At 37.7% G+C, this 18,692-nt stretch overlaps 3 protein-coding genes across 4 annotated transcripts; all 3 read left to right on the top strand.

Annotated features, from left to right (window-relative positions):
- The first annotated feature begins 415 nt into the window (after positions 1-415).
- LOC127246013 (putative late blight resistance protein homolog R1A-3) lies at positions 416-3,810 on the top strand. Of its 2 annotated transcripts, none has more exons than XM_051267175.1 (3): positions 416-595; positions 809-3,463; positions 3,554-3,810. In XM_051267175.1, exon 2 carries the CDS (start codon positions 850-852, stop codon positions 3,460-3,462), a length of 2,613 nt encoding a protein of 870 aa, XP_051123132.1. In that variant the 5' UTR covers positions 416-595; positions 809-849; the 3' UTR covers position 3,463; positions 3,554-3,810. The 2 variants fall into 2 exon arrangements, with proteins under 2 accessions (XP_051123132.1, XP_051123131.1); XM_051267174.1 differs by having other exon boundaries at positions 809-3,478.
- A 7,054-nt stretch (positions 3,811-10,864) lies between these two features.
- Positions 10,865-13,449, top strand: LOC127246122 (uncharacterized). Its single transcript, XM_051267353.1, has 5 exons — positions 10,865-11,185; positions 11,585-11,830; positions 11,899-11,980; positions 12,887-13,101; positions 13,188-13,449. Exons 1-5 carry the CDS (start codon positions 10,920-10,922, stop codon positions 13,306-13,308), a joined length of 930 nt encoding a protein of 309 aa, XP_051123310.1. The 5' UTR covers positions 10,865-10,919; the 3' UTR covers positions 13,309-13,449.
- A 779-nt stretch (positions 13,450-14,228) lies between these two features.
- On the top strand, positions 14,229-17,816 carry LOC127246121 (E3 ubiquitin-protein ligase SIS3). The gene is made up of 10 exons (XM_051267352.1): positions 14,229-14,528; positions 14,698-14,736; positions 14,832-14,898; positions 14,993-15,066; positions 15,290-15,428; positions 15,518-15,610; positions 15,694-15,759; positions 15,870-15,989; positions 16,073-16,186; positions 17,042-17,816. Exons 1-10 carry the CDS (start codon positions 14,500-14,502, stop codon positions 17,426-17,428), a joined length of 1,128 nt encoding a protein of 375 aa, XP_051123309.1. The 5' UTR covers positions 14,229-14,499; the 3' UTR covers positions 17,429-17,816.
- The last annotated feature ends 876 nt before the right edge of the window (positions 17,817-18,692 follow it).

Raw genomic sequence — 18,692 nt, 5'->3', positions numbered from 1 at the left:
ATAATTAATATTTAAAGATTAAGACGTAAAGTAAATGGGACTTTAGAGTCGGACCGAGTTAGTATATGTTTCATAGAAAATTGTAAGAGTTGAATATTAGAAAGAAAAAAATACCAAATGAACTCACTATGTATTTTGGATTTTTATTTCTATAGATTTTTTTGTACATTGAAGAAAAATGAAAATAAAGAATGAAAATTCATTCACTTTATAGAGAAGGAGAAACTGTTGAATATGATCCAAAGTGTTGCTGAATACTTTAAGCATTAAAGTTGGTTATTTAGAAAAGGCAGAAGTCCACTTAATTGGTGGGGAGAATATTAATAATTTCTTCATGAATTTTTTTTTTTTTTTAAAAAAAAGAAGTTGATCCCCAATAATTCTGTTCAATTATTGCTACAAACTCTTCCTTCCTTAGGCTGTTCATGTTTCTTCTTCTTTTATCCTTCACCAGGCTTATTCTGTTAAAATCGAAAATTCAGTCATTCCATTTTATTGGCTGTTCATGTTTTATCCTCTCCTTCAACTTCTTCTTATTTTATCATCACCAGGCTTCGACTTCTAGAATTATTCATCTATACTGATCCCGATTAAGGTAAAGTTCAAATATAAAAATAGAACTTAATGTTACTTCATTGTTGCTATTTATCAATTATTTAATTGTTATTTTTGAGCTAAACTTAGGTGTCTGAATTTAGTTACTTTCAATTTTAGTTTATACAATAGATTTTTAAGGCTGGAATCTTCAACCAGTCCCCCTTTAAACAAATGAAATAAACTCATCATAGCTGTGGACTCATGTCTTCAGGTGCCTGTGGCTAAGAGTTTAGATTTCAGAGCATTCGAGAGATGGCTGTTGCTGCTTACGCATTGCTGGTTTCTCTTACTCATGTCCTCGACGACGTCCACTACCGGGCTCAGCTTCGTCGCCTTCATGTGGATATAAAACGGATTGAATCTCTCCAGGAAGGGGTCAATTTCTTGTTAGAATTTCTTGAAGTTAATCACAGAAGTAAAAGCAAAAAGGTTGGAAATCTTTGGAGGCAAATATCTGAAGTTAGTTTGGAGGTCGAAGAAATTTTTGACTTCCATGTTGTGAGTCAACTTCAGAAGGATTCCCAGGAAGAAAGTAGTGATATGGGCGCAGGATCATTTAATGAAGATTTGGACACTATGATCCAAAAGATTAACAATATCAAGAGTGAGCTATCGACGGTTGAGGAGGTTGTGGAGGATATTCCGGTTGGAAAACAAACCAGAGCTTCTGTTCCTGCTGGTGGCACTTCAACTGCTGTGTCCTCGGTTGGAAAGAATGCTATAGTGGGACTTGAGGAACACGTGATCAAGATTAAGGGTGAGCTAGCTAGATATGATGGCAATCTCCAAATCATCCCAATTGTCGGCATGGGGGGTATTGGAAAAACAACTCTTGCCAAAAAAGTTTACGAAGATAAATATGCTGTCGACCGCTTTGATGTGCGCATTTGGATTACAATTTCCCAAGAGTATAGTGTCAATGAGATCCTCCAAGGTCTTATAAACGATGGAAAAGTTGAAAGACATTGTGGAAATTCAGATGGACCTGGGGAGGTGTTGCGTAAGAAGCTATACGGCAGAAGATACTTAATTGTTATGGATGACATATGGACTGTTCAAGCTTGGGATGATTTAAGGAGGTTCTTTCCAGATAACGGGAATGGAAGTCGAATTATTGTGACCACTAGGCTATCACAAGTGGCTGATTCATTAGGCTCTCACGACCCCTATCCAATGATATTTCTAGATCCAAATACAAGTTGGAGTTTATTTTGTCAAACCGTATTTGCAGAAGAAGATTGTCCACATCAAGAGTTGGAGCAAAGTGGAAGGAAGATTGTCAAGAATTGCAGAGGGCTTCCTTTACAAATTGCTGTTATAGGAGGACTACTTGCAAAGTCTGGCATGACGACAGAATATTGGGAATCAGTTGCTGAAAATGTGAGTGCCTTTGGCAATGCAAGTGATGGCGAGCATTGCCTGAATATATTACTTTTGAGTTATAATAATCTGCCTATATATCTCAAGCCATGTTTCCTCTACATGAGATCTTTCCGCGAAGATGCTAAAATTGATGTCTCCTATCTAATCCGAGTTTGGGTTGATCAAGGTTTCATAACAATAAAAGAAGATAAAAGTTTGGAAGAACTTGCAAAGGAATATGTGAATGATCTTCTCGATAGAAATCTACTTTTTGTGCGTGACCGAGATCTTGGCACTGAGGAAATTCTATCATGCGGCATCCATGATCTTCTACGAGACCTATGCATTAGTGAGTCTAAAAAAGAGAACTTTTTGTGTACTCCAAGAGAACAAGAGATCAGACCACAATCTGAGGAAAGAGTGTGTTTCCTATGTAGCGTTTCAGTGACAGAAACGAGAAATTTCCTTGCACTTGACGTCATTCCTCCATCAGCTTGGCATTGTAATCCTCCTGTTTGTGGTCATTGTAAAGTGACTTATTCGCATATAAAGGGACTTCGATTCGTCAAGGTCATGGATAAAGATGGTGTAGCTCATGATTCACTTGTGCAGCACACTAAATTATGCTACGTCTCTGTTTCCATGCATAACCCTCCAAAGTTTATATCTCCTTCGACGCTACATTTGCTATGGAACCTTCAGAGTCTGATATTTAAGGAGTCAGAGATGGTAGTTTTACCATCTGAAATCTGGGAGCTGCCGCAACTTAGAGTTATTGAATGCAAATGTGTGGTGTTTCCGAAGCCTCCTCATGCTCATGTCAAAGAGAAAGATTGCTTTGTTCTGAGGAATCTACAACACCTTACCTGGGCAAGAAATTTTGAGCTCACTGGTGAGATTCTCAATGGAGTCCCTAATTTGAAGGAACTACAAATAAAGTATGATAAGCGTATGAGAGAGTCGGATACTTGTTTGTGTAATCTTGCCAGATTACAGAAACTTGAAACTCTATCAGTCAAAAATACACTGCAGAACATTGGCTTTCCAAATTCACTCAAATTGTTGGCTCTGATGAGATGCAGAATTCCTTGGAGTGGTATGTCAATGGTTGGTTCGTTACCCAATCTCGAATTTCTCGGGTTGTTTAATACTGCAGAAGGCTCTGAGTGGAATCCAGCTGAAGGGGAATTTCTTCGATTAAGATTATTGGCGATTGTTGGTAGTGATTTAGTACATTGGGGAGCTGATCAAGACCACTATCCTGTGCTTGAGAATCTTTTACTGTTGAACTTACCTTCATTGGAAGAAATCCCGTCAGGTGTTGGAGATATAGCAACACTGCATAAAATTGTTTTGCGAAATTGCAGTAAGTCTGCTGTGGATTCAGCATGCCTAATACTTGAGGAACAACGGAGCGTGGGAAATGATATCCTTGAGATTGATGTCTCTGATAATTCTGACTATGAAGTCGAAGACTTTGATGAAGATGAAGATGAAGATTAAGGTGATGAAGATGGTGGTATGTATAGCTAAGGTACTTTTAGTGACTTATTATAATTGTTTTGTGTCTTCTAACTTGCTAAATTGGTTTCAGGCTTTAATTTCGGAATAAGAATTCAAGTTGAAGGAAGATTTCCAGAAGTGATTCAGTAATAATATGCAGTGCGGAGAAATGTTGGAATGTAACAATAGTGATAAATATTTTTCCTCTTCTTATTTTGGTTGTTGGCACTTTATCTTTACCCAGTGTTTACTTTCGGTTAGCAGTTGTGGATTACAACCTTATAAAAATAAATAAATAAAAAGACATTATTGTAATATGTGTGGATGATTTATTCAATGTCTATGTTGGTTTCATTGCAATTACCTTTGCATCTATCATCCTTTAATTTTTTAGGTCTATGATTTAATTAAGTAGCTTAGTAATATTTGGATGAAGATGAAGATGAAGACATAGACACAGACATAGATGAAGATGACGAGTCTGAAGTTGAAGACACATGTTGATATATATATTGTATATATATTGTATATATTTATATATATATATCCTACCTAATATATCTCTTGTATAAATATAATATTGTACCATAATTATGATTCAACGAAAATAGAGTTTATTCCATAAATCGTAACATGGTATCAGAGCCATGCTTTTTCCCGACCAAATCGAAACAACCCACGCATTCCATATAGCATATTTCCGACCACTTCCGACCGTCACCGCCACCACCATCGTCTTCGCCGTCACGAGACCGGCCGGACACCGGAACAGTTCGGCGAACGGCGGCGCGTGAGCCTCACACGCGCCTGACGAGTTTTCCGGCCGGACGCCTCGCCGGCGCGTGGAGGCGCGTGCGGCGGCCGTTGGCGGCGATCTTTGCACCGTCATGTTCGGAATTTGATTTCCTCCGTGATGGTATCTTCACTTCTTCCGTTTGAGCAGTTTTTTGTATCCGGTTGACTTTTTTTGTTTCGGGTTTGATTCGGTTTTTGTCGTTTCGGCTTTCGGCTTGAGGTTTGAGATATTGTTTTCTCTTGAGTTTCTACGGAAAAGATGGATGTACATATTCCGATCAATGTTGTTCTGTCCGGAGATAATTACAGTTTGTGGGCACAATCAATGAAAAGTTTTTTGATAGGTCGGAAATTGTGGCGAATTGTTACGGGAGATATAATTGCCCCAATTGCTCCGGTTTCTATAGGAGAAGTTACGCCTACCGCCACAGTTATTGAATCTTATATTGAAAAATTAGAGGATTGGGATAGTAAGAACCATCAAATTCTCACTTGGTTGCGCAATACTTCCACTCTGGCGATCCATGTTCAGCTTGCCCAATTTGACACTGCCAAGGCAGCGTGGGATTTCTTGGCAGTCCGCTTCCGTGCTACTGGTTTGGCACACTATTATCAGTTATTGAGCACTCTCCACGATCTAAAACAGGAACCAGGACAATCTATCAACGACTTCCTTGCCCAAGTGCAACCCCTTTGGCATCGGTTGGATCAAGCAGAGATCAGTCCTGATCATCTTCGCCTCATTTAGGTCTTGATGGCTTTGCGTCCAGAGTATGAGGCAGTTCGTGCCTCTTTGTTACATCGGCATCCACTTCCTACCTTGGATGCAGCTATTCAGGAGATTCTGTTTGAGGAAACTCGTCTCCACCTAGCTAAGGCACCTCAGCTTGATTCTGCTCTTGCGGTCACTGCCCGAACTCCTACTCAGAGTCGTTCTCATCGTTGCAAAAGATGTCAGTCTTCTGATCATGACTTCGGTCATTGCCCAAAGGTGGAGTGTCACTACTGTCATGTTTTAGGCCATACCATACAGTATTGCCCCACTAGGCCGTCTTGCTCTGGCAGTAGTAACTACAAGCCTCGGCATTCTTGTGGACCTCAGTCTGGTACTTCCTTTGTCACAGCCTCTGCCACGCCTGCGCCTGCGCCTCCTACGATTCAGGACCTGGAAGCTCTTCTTAAACAGGTTCTATCTTCCAATACCGCCATGTCTACCACATCAGGTAACTCTCCTTGGTATTTTGATTCTGCTTGCAGTAATCATATGACCTCTGATATACGCCTGCCTTATGACCTCCACATCCATCGCACCATCCTTACCTCCTATCCTTACTGCCAATGGTACCCATATGTGCATCACCCATACCGGACATACATCCACCTCATCCTTATCTCTCCCCGACACATACTGTATCCCTCAATTAACCTTAAATCTTATTTATGTTGGTCAATTAGTTGATCAAGGTCTCACCGTGATATTTTCTTCTACTGGTGTGCAGGTTCATGACGCGCAAACCGGGCGGACTCTTGGGAAGGGCCGGAAGACGGGCCGCTTATTTGAACTTACGTCACTCCAGGTCCCTCGTCCCTCTATCTCGGCTGCCACCACCTCTACACCATCCTGCCTTCAGTAGCATCATCGTCTCAGTCATGCGTCTTCCAATAAAGTCAGGTCTTTGATTAGTCAGGGTAGTTTGGATTCTGTTAAGTTTGAGTCTTTTCATTGTGTGGATTGTTCGTTGGGAAAACAACCTGCCTTGTCGTTTCCTCATAGTACTTCCATTGCGGATACACCGTTTTCCTTAGTTCACTCGGATATTTGGGGACCTTCGCCCGCTGTGTCTATGAATGGTTCTCGTTATTTTGTGATTTTTATTGATGACTATTCTCGTTTTACATGGATTTACTTTCTGCGGCATCGTTCTGAACTTCCATCTATTTATATGACCTTTGCTAAAATGATACATACCCAATTTTCCTCTACCATAAAAACTCTCCGCACAGATAATGCTATTGAGTGTACTGATTCATCATTTCTTAGTTTCTTATCTGATCAAGGTACTGTTGTCCAACGCTCTTGCCCATACACCTCTCCACAAAATGGTCGCGCCGAACGTAAATACCGACATATCCTCGATACAGTCCGCACCCTTCTCTTATCTGCCTCTTGTCCGGATCGCTTTTGGGGGGAAGCCGCACTCACCGCTGTCCACACTATAAATCGTGTCCCTTCCTCTGTCCTGGGTAATGTCAGTCCTTTTGAAAGACTATTTAATCGTACCCCTGATTATAGTCTTCTCCGTTCTTTCGGTTGTGTCAGTTTTGTCCTCCTCTCTCCTCATGAGCGCACTAAGTTAGAACCTCGCGCGCGTCTGTGTTGCTTCCTGGGATACGGGTTAGAGCATAAGGGTTATCGTTGTTGGGATCCCATTTTGGGAGGATACCAAATTCTCTTCCTTGTCCCACTTCCGAGTCCCCTTTGATCGTTCGTCTCTGTTCTTTGCCTTGTCCTCTCCACCTCTATTCCCCTCCGGTGACACGGCTCCGTCTCCGTCTCCCGCTCCTGACGCTATCCCGGTTGCGCCTCCTGAACCGCCGCTGATCCCCGAGCCTACTCCTACTCTCCACTCCGATACATCACCACCACCAGAGCCTGACACGACTTCGATCTCAGCCCCTGATCCTGGCCCTCGTCGTTCCACTCGGGTTAGTCACCTTCCTACTCACTTACTTGATTATCACTGCTTCTCTGCCACCTTGTCCCATCATGAGCCCAGGTCCTTTCGTGAGGCGTATGCGGATCCGTTGTGGCGGCAGGCTATGTCTGAGGAGTTACAGGCTTTGGAGAAAACCCATACGTGGGATATGGTTGATCTTCCCCTTGGCAAGAAACCTATTTGGCTGCAAGTGGGTATTCAGAATCAAAACTCACTCTGATAGATCCATCGAGCGCTACAAGGCGCGTTTGGTAGCCAAAGGCTACACCCAGCAGTATGGTATCGACTATGAGGAGACATTTTGCCCGGTTGCTCGTCTCACCTCTGTCCGCTGTCTTATCGCCATCGCTGCCGCTCGTCGGTGGCCCCTGCATCAGCTTGATGTCAAGAATGCGTTCTTGTATGGTGATTTATCCGAGGACATCTACATATCTCCTCCTGTTGGTTTTCCTACATCTTCCAAGGTATGCAAACTTCGCCGTGCCCTATATGGTTTGAAACAGGCACCTCGAGCTTGGTTTTCGAAATTTAGCTCTGCTCTACTCCAGTTTGGCTTTACTTCTAGCGATCATGATTCGGCTCTCTTCCTTCGACGTGGGTCAGGTGGAATTACTGTTTTATTGCTTTATGTGGATGACATGATCATTACGGGAGATGATGCATCAGGTATCTCCGAGTTGCAGGCTCATCTACACCGCCACTTCGAGATGAAGAGTTTAGGGCCTCTTCGGTACTTCCTAGGACTTGAGATCTCCGACACCTCCGACGGATATTATCTCTCTCAAGCCAAGTATGCCTCCGACCTCCTATCTAGTGCCGGTCTCACTGACTCCAAGACTGCTCCTACACCTCTTGATTCTGACTGTCGTCTTACTCCGATGGACGGCGTTCCCCTTGATGATCAGACTTTGTATCGTCAGCTGGTGGGAAGTCTGATCTACCTGACTGTCACTCGACCGGATATTGCTTATGCCGTCCATATCGTCAGTCAGTTTATGTCTGCTCCTCGGACGACTCATCATTCTGCTGTCCTACGGATTCTCCGGTACGTCAAAGGTACCCTTCTTCATGGGCTTCATTATTCCACTCATTCCTCCTTAGTTTTGACCGGGTATTCTGACGTTGATTGGGCGGGAGATCCCTCTGATCGCTGCTCGACCACCGGGTTTTGCTTCTTCCTTGGCGACTCGCTTATTTCATGGCGCAGCAAGAAACAGACGGTTGTCTCCCGGTCCAGTGCAGAGTCCGAATATAGAGCCCTTGCCGATACCGCTGCCGAACTTCTATATCTTCGCCGGCTGATCTTGGAGTGCCTCAGCCCTCTGCCACTATTATCCATTTATTGCGACAGTCAGAGCGCCATGAAGATTTCGACGAATGATGTCTTCCACGAGCGTACAAAGCACATTGAGATCGACTGTCACCTTGTACGTCATCACGTTGCTCATGGAAGCATCTCCTTGTCTCCTATTTCCTCTGCTGATCAGACGGCCGACGGATTCACCAAACCTCACCTTCCCGGCCGTTTTCAGTCATTTTTGAGCAAACTCAAGTTAGATTCCACCGTTCCACTTTAAGTTTGAGGGGGGATGTTTGATATATATATATTGTATATATATTGTATATATTTATATATATATTCTACCTAATATATCTCTTGTTTAAATATAATATTGTACCCTAATTGTGATTCAACGAAAATAGAGTTTATTCCATAAATCGTAACAACACATACGGAGATGAAGATGACGAATCTAAAGGTGACGACAAAGATGAAAACAAAGATGACAAGTCTGAAGGCAAAGATGAAGATGATGAGTCTGTCTGATGGCCCTAGGTATGTATGTATGTCTAAGCTACTTTTGACTACTTTTTATCATAATTGTTTGGGTAAATCATATAACACCCCATTGTGTTTTAGTAAAAATGCACAAATCATCCTGCATGAAACCTATTTGTCCAAAACTGATATTTGATTGTAAATAAAGACTTTAATTATTGCAATTTTTGTACAAATAAAAAAACGTAAAATATCTTAAATAATTTTTTTTAATAAAATGTCAGTTTTGGACCAGAATGGTATTTATTTACATTAACACAAGAAAATTTTACCCAATAAATAAAACACAAGCTGTTTTTTTGTTTTTAGTTGTTATATAATTTACCCTAATTGTTTTGAGTCTTCTAACTTGCTAAATTTGTTTCAGGCTTTAATTTAGGAAATAAGAATCAAGTGTCGAAGGAAGATTTCAAGAAATTATTCGATAATATGCAGCCGAAAATTTTAGAAGTTTCCAAGAGGAGGAGAAATGTTGCTTCTTTGCTTGGAACCATTTGCAATGTAATATATAATAGTAATAAATCACTTTACTTATTTTAGCTGTTGGAAGTTTGTTTTTAGCTAAACAAAACATATTATTTAATATACTATCGGCCATAAATCCTTCTTGATCACGCCCATAACTGCTTTTATAGTCTTGCCTTGATTAACACCTCTAATATCTTCTGAGTTTGAACCAGCGATAAAATTGATTTTAGAATGAAAATGTCCACTTAATCATGCACATGACTAAACCTGTTGTCTGCTTTTAGACAAAAGAAAATATGTCTGCGAATTCAACAAAGAAAATCAAAACAGCTCATGGAATTGAAATAAAATAATAAAAAAATGAATTAATCGAAGACTAAAAGAAATAAGTAAGTGAACTTATATTGCTTTAATTTGTAGGGACTCGAAGACTTCTCTTGTAGAAGTTGAATGCTCTTTCTCTCCTTTGTCAAAACTACGTACATCATTTGTATTAGAATATGAAAATAAAATTCTCTAAACATTATTTGAATTTGAAGGGATGTTGGAGATATTTCATATTCTTAATTTATATGGTTTAAATTATGTAATATTATTATTTGAGTATGTCCATTTTGTATCTCGTCTACCTATAATATTAATAATAAACAATTTTGAAGTTCTACAAAAACATCACAATATGTATCTATGTGCAGCATGTCATCAATGCATGTTAAGCCGTGTTCATCAAGAACGTGAAAGTAATCGACGCTTCCTATTATTATTAGCAATACAAGAAATCCTTTCGCATAAAATTATTCGCACATGTTTGTTGACTCCTGTAAAATATAAATAAATAAATAAACGAGGTGTATTCTATAAGCTTACGCTTTTATGTGAGATTGTTATTTACTTTTTTTTTCAAATTATTTAAAAAAAATACATCAAGTATATATAGAAATTTAAGTGAAAATCACGATCCAATAAAATATAAGGACGGCCAAAAAACTTTTCTCGAAAAGCTAAATGTATAGTACCTCTCAGGCTCCAACTTGAACTTCAAAATAGAACAACTTTCTCCCTTAAATTTATTTTGAAATTTCATATTTTGATTCTAATATCTAATACTCCAAAATGATAAATTAGTATAATACTCTCGACTTTTTATTTCAAAATTTTAAAATTAAAATTAAAATATATAATTTTTTTTAAATAAAATAAAATATAAGACTGAAATGATGACACCATACCTAGAACAAAGAAAATATTTGATAATGTTATATATTATTTTTTTTACGTATTAATTTTTAAATATTAATTATTATATCAAAATATAGTATAAATTAAAAAAAAATTACAAAAATACTTCAATTAGTTTTTATAATACTGACACATATATTTTTAATGTTAATACAATGACGCAAAATTAATAATTATTTTTTAATTAGATTAATAATTATTGTCGATATCAGCTGTGGTAAAGATCATTCTACGATTCTCAAAGAAAGAGAGACTATTAACAAGTCAACTACACAGGTCTCCCAAAGTCAAAAACAAGAACTCACGTGCCAGTCACGTGGCATGAACAACAGAGATTCGAATTTCCAACCACCAGAAAACGGCCATGGATAATTCCCATTTCCCCGACCACTCAAAAGATGCTCTCCACGGCATCCTCTGCTGCCCCAAATCCAAATCCGACGGACAGAATCCCATCATCTCCGAACCCTAAATCCGCCAAACTCGCGGCGGCAATCGATCGCCGCCGCCTTCTGCAGTCGGTGGCCGTCGCCGCCGCGATTCCGTTCCTGGCGCCGCCGCAAATTATCAATCCCGCCGCCCGTTATGCGGCGGAGCTCTTCTCTTTGCCGGTCTCCGATGCCCGTGGCCTCTTCCAAATGCCTCCGCTTCGCCTCGTCAACAGGTGATTTTTTAATTTCTTTTTTTTTTTTTTTTTTTTCTGCACATGACCTGTTCGATCAAATGCCTGTCTTGATTGTGATACTCCCTAGTGAGGAATAATTTATATAATTCATTTATAATAAAATAATTAACAAATTTGTCACAATTTTTCTATTTATCCTATGTTTTATTAATTAATTTAATAAATACTTCCTAATTATACTTTACCTAAATTCTTGTATTTACAGTAAAATGCCCATATTATACGGGACGGAGGGAATATAAAATATCGGACACAAACATTTGTATTCGAATAAGTTTTATCTCGCCAATTGGTAAAAAAAATCAAAATGGGTTGTTTGTGTCTCCATTTTTACGCTTGAAGATTGTTGAAAACTTGTGAGGTGGGTTTCGGGTGCAGGTACTATCTGGTGAGAGCAGGGGAGTCTGAGTACGAGAGCTCGGGCATAATCAACACAAATCCGGTGGCGAAAACATCTGTCGACAACGGTTTGTCCGAAAAGGGGAAAAAACAGACGGTGAAGGCCGCGTTCAAGTTGAAATCGATGGGCGCGTGCGATAGTAATTGTTGGATATGGCCTTCCATCACTCAGAGGGCTTATCAGGCTGCCGAGATCATTGCTGCCGTTAGTGGGATAAATCGAAGGTATTTGACTTTCGCCATTTGTTCGAGGTTTTACTTTTTGAAGTTTATAGCCCATCTTTGCCGTGCAGTCATATTGTGCCGGAATACAGCTTTTTGGATGCTCGGGGATTGGGAGCGTACGAAGGGAAGTCTCTCGATTCTATTTCCGAGGTAATTCTTTTTCGAAGTGTCGCAACTCTTTAAAAATGCATCGAAATTTTGAGAAAAAAATGAGCTTTTCTAAATTGATCGATATAAAGGATTAAAGTAGTAAGTCTTTGTTTTCATGGATACTTTTAAAACTTTTGGCATTATTCATAAAGGTAATTTTTTAAATAATATGATATATTTTCTAGCAAAATATTATACTATCTCTGTCCACTGTCAATCTATTCATTTGCACGTTGTCATTTTTTTTAATATTAAAAATATTTTTGTTTTTTTTTTTACAAATGTCATTACATACTAATAAAAATATTTTTATTATTTTCTATAATTGTACAATATTTTTATATAATAATTAATATTAAAAAATTAACGTGCAGAAAGTGGATGGAGCTAGTACTAAATACTAATTTTTTACTATTTTTAAAATTTTTCAGAATGTCAAAACCTTTAAAACTTCTATTCTCCTAAAATAGTCGGGAAGTCGTCATCAAATAACGTCATGCATCACCGCAACTCTTCAAAAATGCATCGAAATTTTTGGGAAAAAATGTGCTTTTCTAGATTGATCTATATAATGGATTGAAGTAGTAAGACTTTGTTTACATAGATACTTTTGAAAATTTTGACATAAAACTTTTGAAAATTTTGACGAAAAAAAAAATCAATAGAAAATGTCACAGAATTATTTTTTTCTCACAAAATATTATACTATCAAGTACCAACTTTTTATTATTTTTAAAATTTTTCAAAACTTCTACTGTTCTGAGATAGTCGAGAAGTAGTCATTAAATATCGTCAATGCATCACGGCGCAAACTTTATCGTATAGTTGCATAGTTCCTAAGATATTTTTATTTCAAATGACGATGAATCCGATAGGACGTTCAAGAACACTAGTAACCGTATTCAGGTCTACGCCTCGGACAGCCTTTCTCCGGCGACCAAGCCGCCCCCGATAGGCGACGGGACGCCAAACGAGAGCATCCAGGACGTGTTCGTCCGCGTAACCCAACTCATGTCGATTCTCGAGACGCAATATTCTGGCGACACGGTCGTTATAGTGTCGCCCGACTCTGACAATCTGACGGTGTTGCAAGCCGGTTTGGTCGGGCTTGACCTTCGAAGGCAAGCGCCTCGGCCCGACTTGTGCATTTTTTAATTATTTATTGATTTTTGACGCGCTTCTAACTATTTATGTCGAATTTTTATAGGCATATGGACCTCGCTTTCGAGCCAGGGGAGGTGCGGATGGTCGACCCGAGTAGCGTGCCGAGGTACAAGCCGCCGGCGTCGGCGGTGTACAAATGTTTTAATCCCCCGAATTGCACCTGAGTTTCTTCGATGCTCTTGTGTATGATCGATATCGAAATTAAAATCGGAAAAATTATGTATAGGTGAAATTGTAAAGTTCTCTATAATTTTGATCAATAAAATGATGAACGTTTCAAAAAATTGGAAAAATTAAGGGTTTGTTCACTTACAAATTTTATCATTTTCAGCGGGGCAAATTATATAAAATCTGTTTAAAAGTTGTGTTAGACTTTTTTTATATTTAATTAGCAGTGATTGTTCTATACAATTAAAAGTTTATATCAAATTATTATTTTAATTCAAAATTTTACTGGTTAAAATTAAATTTTAAAATTTAAACTTCCAAATTATTACTTTCCTCACCTCTTATATTAATTTTTTTTAATATTACATACTTCAATTATATTAATTAATTAATTATTTTAATTTTAATCGATAATTATTTATATAGTGTTGTTATTATTTTAATTCATATGTTTTTTAATTATTTATTAATTTTACTATTTATGTATATATTCACTGTTTTTACTTAAATTAAAATACACTTTTACTTAAAAAAAAATAAATAAATAAATTATTTTGATCTTATTGTAAATTGCAATAATCAATTTTAATTTTATTAAAAAAATAAATAAATTGATTAATTTTGATTTTATTTACACTAAAATTAATTAATATTAAATTAGACCAAAATTAATCAAAAAAAATTAACAAGACTAAAATTAATTATTGTGATTTAGAATATCATTTTCTCCTTTAAAATACATACTTTGTACCGTTACTATTAAAATTTTAAAATATCAATATTAATTAAATTTCAGGTCAAAAAATATGTACAATATAGTACATCCATTATTATTTCTTTTAAAATTTTAATTTTTTTATCTCAAGAAAGAAAAATAAAAATTCTTTTTCATTTCCACCCACAGAGACAGATTAAGAAGAAAATCAAAAAGGCCAAAATATGCCTGCAGCTGAGTATCTGTATCTTTCCTTTCTCTGCAAATCTTTCTTCCAGAAGATCTCTGTTCTTTGCCTCTTCTCCATTACTGTAATTACTCTTTCCATCAACATTCTTGCAGCAGGGTTCCTTCACTTCATCCTCCCCCACCGCTTTTCTTCAATTCTTGGCGGCCTGAGAGTGATTTCGATCGGCAGCGGTAACTAGTTGGAATGAGAATCGAATCTCGGATTCAGAGTTGAGGCTTTAGAATGGCGATCAAAGGCGTTGATTTCAAGTGGTGAGTTGGACTTAACTTTGCGAATTTGGATTTTAAAGAAATGGAATTATTTAACTGTTGATTTTGACAGTTATGGATTGGGGAGTGAAGTTTGTAGAAATTGTTAGGGTTTATGATTTTAGGGTTTTGATGGAGGTAATTGTTGTCTTGATTTTGGGGTTTCTTGCAGGTACGATGGATTCTTCCTGTCTATGCTTGCTACGAGCATGTATCCTTTCGATTGTGTTCATCTTCATCTTCTTCGATGTTTTTGGATTCCAATTTGTTGTAGGTTCGGGATGATTTCTTGACTGATTTTGTTAGAATCATTGTGGCAATCAATTGGGATAGATACCATTTGTGCACGTATCCATTGCACATATGGATTGTGGTAAGCTAAGCATTCAATCATTGTTATCGATTCGATTATATTTTCGAATGGATTTTTGGATTGCATATGATCGTGCTGTTTTTGGACTTTGTAGGTTGACTATACCACAGTGTTTATTTTCCGGCTCTTGATGTTCGTGGACAACGGATTAGCTTCGGGAATGGGATTGTGAGGACTCCGTAACTTTAACAATTTATTTTCATTGCTCTTATGATCGAATGTAGTATGTCGAAACTTGTTTTAACATCTGTCTCAAGCATTTTACTAGCGTGCCGACAATGATGATGTAACGCTGCGCGGTTTCTTGGCATTTTAAAGCTATTTGTATGATTTATCATCTTTAGTATAACCTTGGTGTTTAATTCTTGATTTTTTTTTTACGTGGTGTAAGGGATCTCGGCTCGCAGCAGAGATACGCGCGATTTTGTGGAAGGGTTGTTGTATTGTCCGTTCTTGTTGTGTTGCTTTATCCGTTCCTTTGGGCCTGGACGGTCATCGGTACTCTCTGGTTCACTAGTGCCAGAAGTTGCGTAAGATTCTTTTTCTTCGCGATTTTTCCTTGTGTATTGGTTATGCGGCAGTTTGGAATTTATGGTTACAAGTTTTAAATTCGTATCAGCTGCCCGAAGATGGTCAGAAATGGGGCTTCTTAATTTGGCTGCTTTTCAGCTACTGCGGACTTGTGTGCATCGCTTGCATTTGTTTGGGAAAGGTTAGTGGTGGTTTAATTCAATTATACTCGACTTTAGCGTTCACTCATTTTATTAATCCTCGAGATCTTCCAATTTTATGTAGTGGTTAACGAGGCGGCAAGCGCATCAGCTCCGCGCACAACAAGGGATTCCTGTGTCCGAATACGGAGTAAGCACGCTTTGTGAATTTATTTTAATATCGATTTGATGCTCCTTCAAGTTCGAAGATGTTTTACATAAATCCGTTTATTACATCTATCGGTTGACTTCTCCTTTTAGGTCTTGGTTGACTTGGTCAGAGTTCCCGATTGGGCAATTGAAGCGGCCGGACAAGAACTGAGGGTGATGGGTCAAGATGCGGCGACGTACCATCCGGGACTTTACTTAACCCCTGCTCAGGTAACAATGAACGGATATTTGCACTAATATTTGCGTTATATATTTCAAAATTTTCACTAAATGGTTTCTGTTTTAAACTTCAGAGAGAAGCAGTGGAAGCACTAATCCAAGAACTTCCGAAGTTTAGGATGAAAGCGGTCCCAACCGATTGCAGCGAGTGTCCTATATGTCTTGAAGAGTTTCATGTCGGGAATGAGGTAAACACCTTACCGCCTTATCAATTCAATGATTTGCGTATGAAAACGAAAAAATACTTAATGTTGCCCTCTCCAAGCCTAATTTGCAATTATGTCGAGCTTTACTTATTTGACCCTCTTAGTTTATTACTCCACCGTAGCGCAAGCTCGCTAAAATGGTGTTTGATTGACCTTAGGTTGTGAGATTAAATTGTCAGTTCAAATTCAATCGCAGCTCTTTTAAGCTAAACCATTTCGAACGAGCAAATTCGCACTATTAAAACTATCAAATGATGAGTAAGATTAACCCGACCATACAACCCAACCGAGCGTTTGCAAACAAGTTGAGTAGCGCTCATCAAATAGCCAAGTTTTGTGATTGAATTGTTCGTTTATTTTTTCGAACAAGCTTAACCGAGTTTTGTTTACAAATCGTTTAGGTTTTGAAGCTCAACATAGAATATAGTTGTAGACTCCGCTCAGATAGAAACTTTTTGAAATTCGGAAATTTTTAAGAAATAGTAAAAGATTAGTATTTGATACAATGTTTTAGAGAAAATTGTAAAAAATATCCCACATATATACGTCATTATCACTTTTATCCTGTATTTATCTCGCTGGCAAAATATATTCTACATATTTGCAAAATTCGCTATTTATATCCTTTCTGAATGTCACCCGCGGCTAAAGGACATAAATAGCGATTTTTGCAAATATATAGGATATATTTTGCCAACGAGATAAATAGAGGACAAAAAGCGATAATAGAGTATATATGAGGGATGTTTTTTGCAATTTTCTCCAATTCTTTATACCGTTGATGAATAGTGTCAAAAAACTCCAAAAGTTGCGTAAATGGCAATATTTCTATTACAGGTTCGCGGGCTCCCCTGTGCGCACAATTTCCACGTGGACTGCATCGACCAGTGGCTTCGCCTAAACATAAAATGCCCAAGATGCCGATGCTCGGTATTCCCCAACCTTGATCTGAGCGCGCTATCGAACATCCACACGGATTCAGAGCGCACGTCGTCAAATCTTTTATCGGCTACTCCCTACGTTCGAAACCAGTCTCCGACTCAGAGCTACCTGCTGCGGCTGCAAGGATTGCTCCGTCCCGTTCGGTCCGAGAGCACCGGTTCAACCACCAGCACGAGCAGCGGCAGCAGCGAAACGGAAAGTGCGGAATCGCCTGCGGATCGCAGCCCCGAAAATGTGGACTCCGTTGAAGTGGTGGTCGAAGGTACTCCTCGTCGCTTTTGAGCCCCGCCGCTCGCCATTTTTTTTTTTACTTTTTTCGATGTTTTTGATGGTTTGTTCTAACTTGTTTGGAGGATCTGATCTGGTAACGATAGCATCATCACCCCTAATATGAGTTCTTGTGGTTTTTTTGGTCTGACAAAATTTGGAACTAATGTGATGAAATTTGTTTTTTTGGGGGATGGATGTCTATGTTATGTGTATAGGGTTAGGCTCTTTTGTTTCTTTGCTATGAAATACAATTTTAAAAATTGAATGGGAAAATACAATTGTATTATATGACCAGAGCAGTTAACAGAGTCGAGTCGAGTCAGAACAAAATTTTAAGGATTTGTATTTGTTTTTAATGTTTGCGAGTAAGACTTGTGTTTGTTGGTTAAGTTTTCGAGCTCTTTTGTAATGTTCGAATTTGGCTTGTTAAAAATTTTTATTGTTTGAACTTGTATTTCGTGTTCGGCTTGATAGATTCAATTAAGTTAGTTCAACCTCGTTTGTCTCATTTTTTTTTAGTTTATATATAAATTAAATTGAAATTTTGAAACTATTTTATTTATTATTTTAAATTGATATTTTATTTATTTATAACATATAATTTTATATGTATATAATAATATTTATAATAAATATATTCCCTCCCTCAAGTTTAGGTTTCTTCGTTAATATTGGCGAACTTTTAACAAATCGAACCAAACGGAGTCAAGTTTACAAATGACTTGATTAGTTTAAGGGCTCTAATTATATCAATTGAATGTGTCACACCTAATCCATAATTTCTTAGATAATTCTTGATCAATATTATACTCCCTCCGTCGCAGATACCGTGTTTGCTAGGCACAGTATTTTAGGAAGGGTATAATTAGTAGAAGGGTATAATTAGTAGATAATTAAGATTGTATTAGTGAAAATAATTATCCTATAATATAAATAATTATAAATTAAGATTAAGATAACTAATTAATTTAATTAAAATTAAAAAAAATTAAAATTTAAAATGAAATTAAAATGTGTAATGATTTTTTTTAAAAAAAATGACATGGTATGTGGACGGACAGAAAACGTGAACATGGTATCTGAGATGGGACGAAGAGAGTAAATAATATTTTTTATATTTAATATAAAAATATATAATAAACTTAAAAATAAACGCGCTATTTTGTTACTCCGTGAAATTGCAAAATTTTAATAGAATTTTGAGAAAAAAACAGTTAATAATAAATCAAAGAAAATTATATAAAAATAAACACGTATTTTGCTTGTTATGTGTTCG

The sequence above is a fragment of the Andrographis paniculata genome, unplaced genomic scaffold (assembly GCF_009805555.1).
Source record: "Andrographis paniculata isolate CXL003 unplaced genomic scaffold, ASM980555v1 Contig26END, whole genome shotgun sequence".
Lineage (NCBI taxonomy): Eukaryota > Viridiplantae > Streptophyta > Magnoliopsida > Lamiales > Acanthaceae > Andrographis > Andrographis paniculata.
The sequence above is the reverse complement of the archived record's forward strand: the minus strand, read 5'-3'. Positions and strand labels throughout refer to the sequence as shown.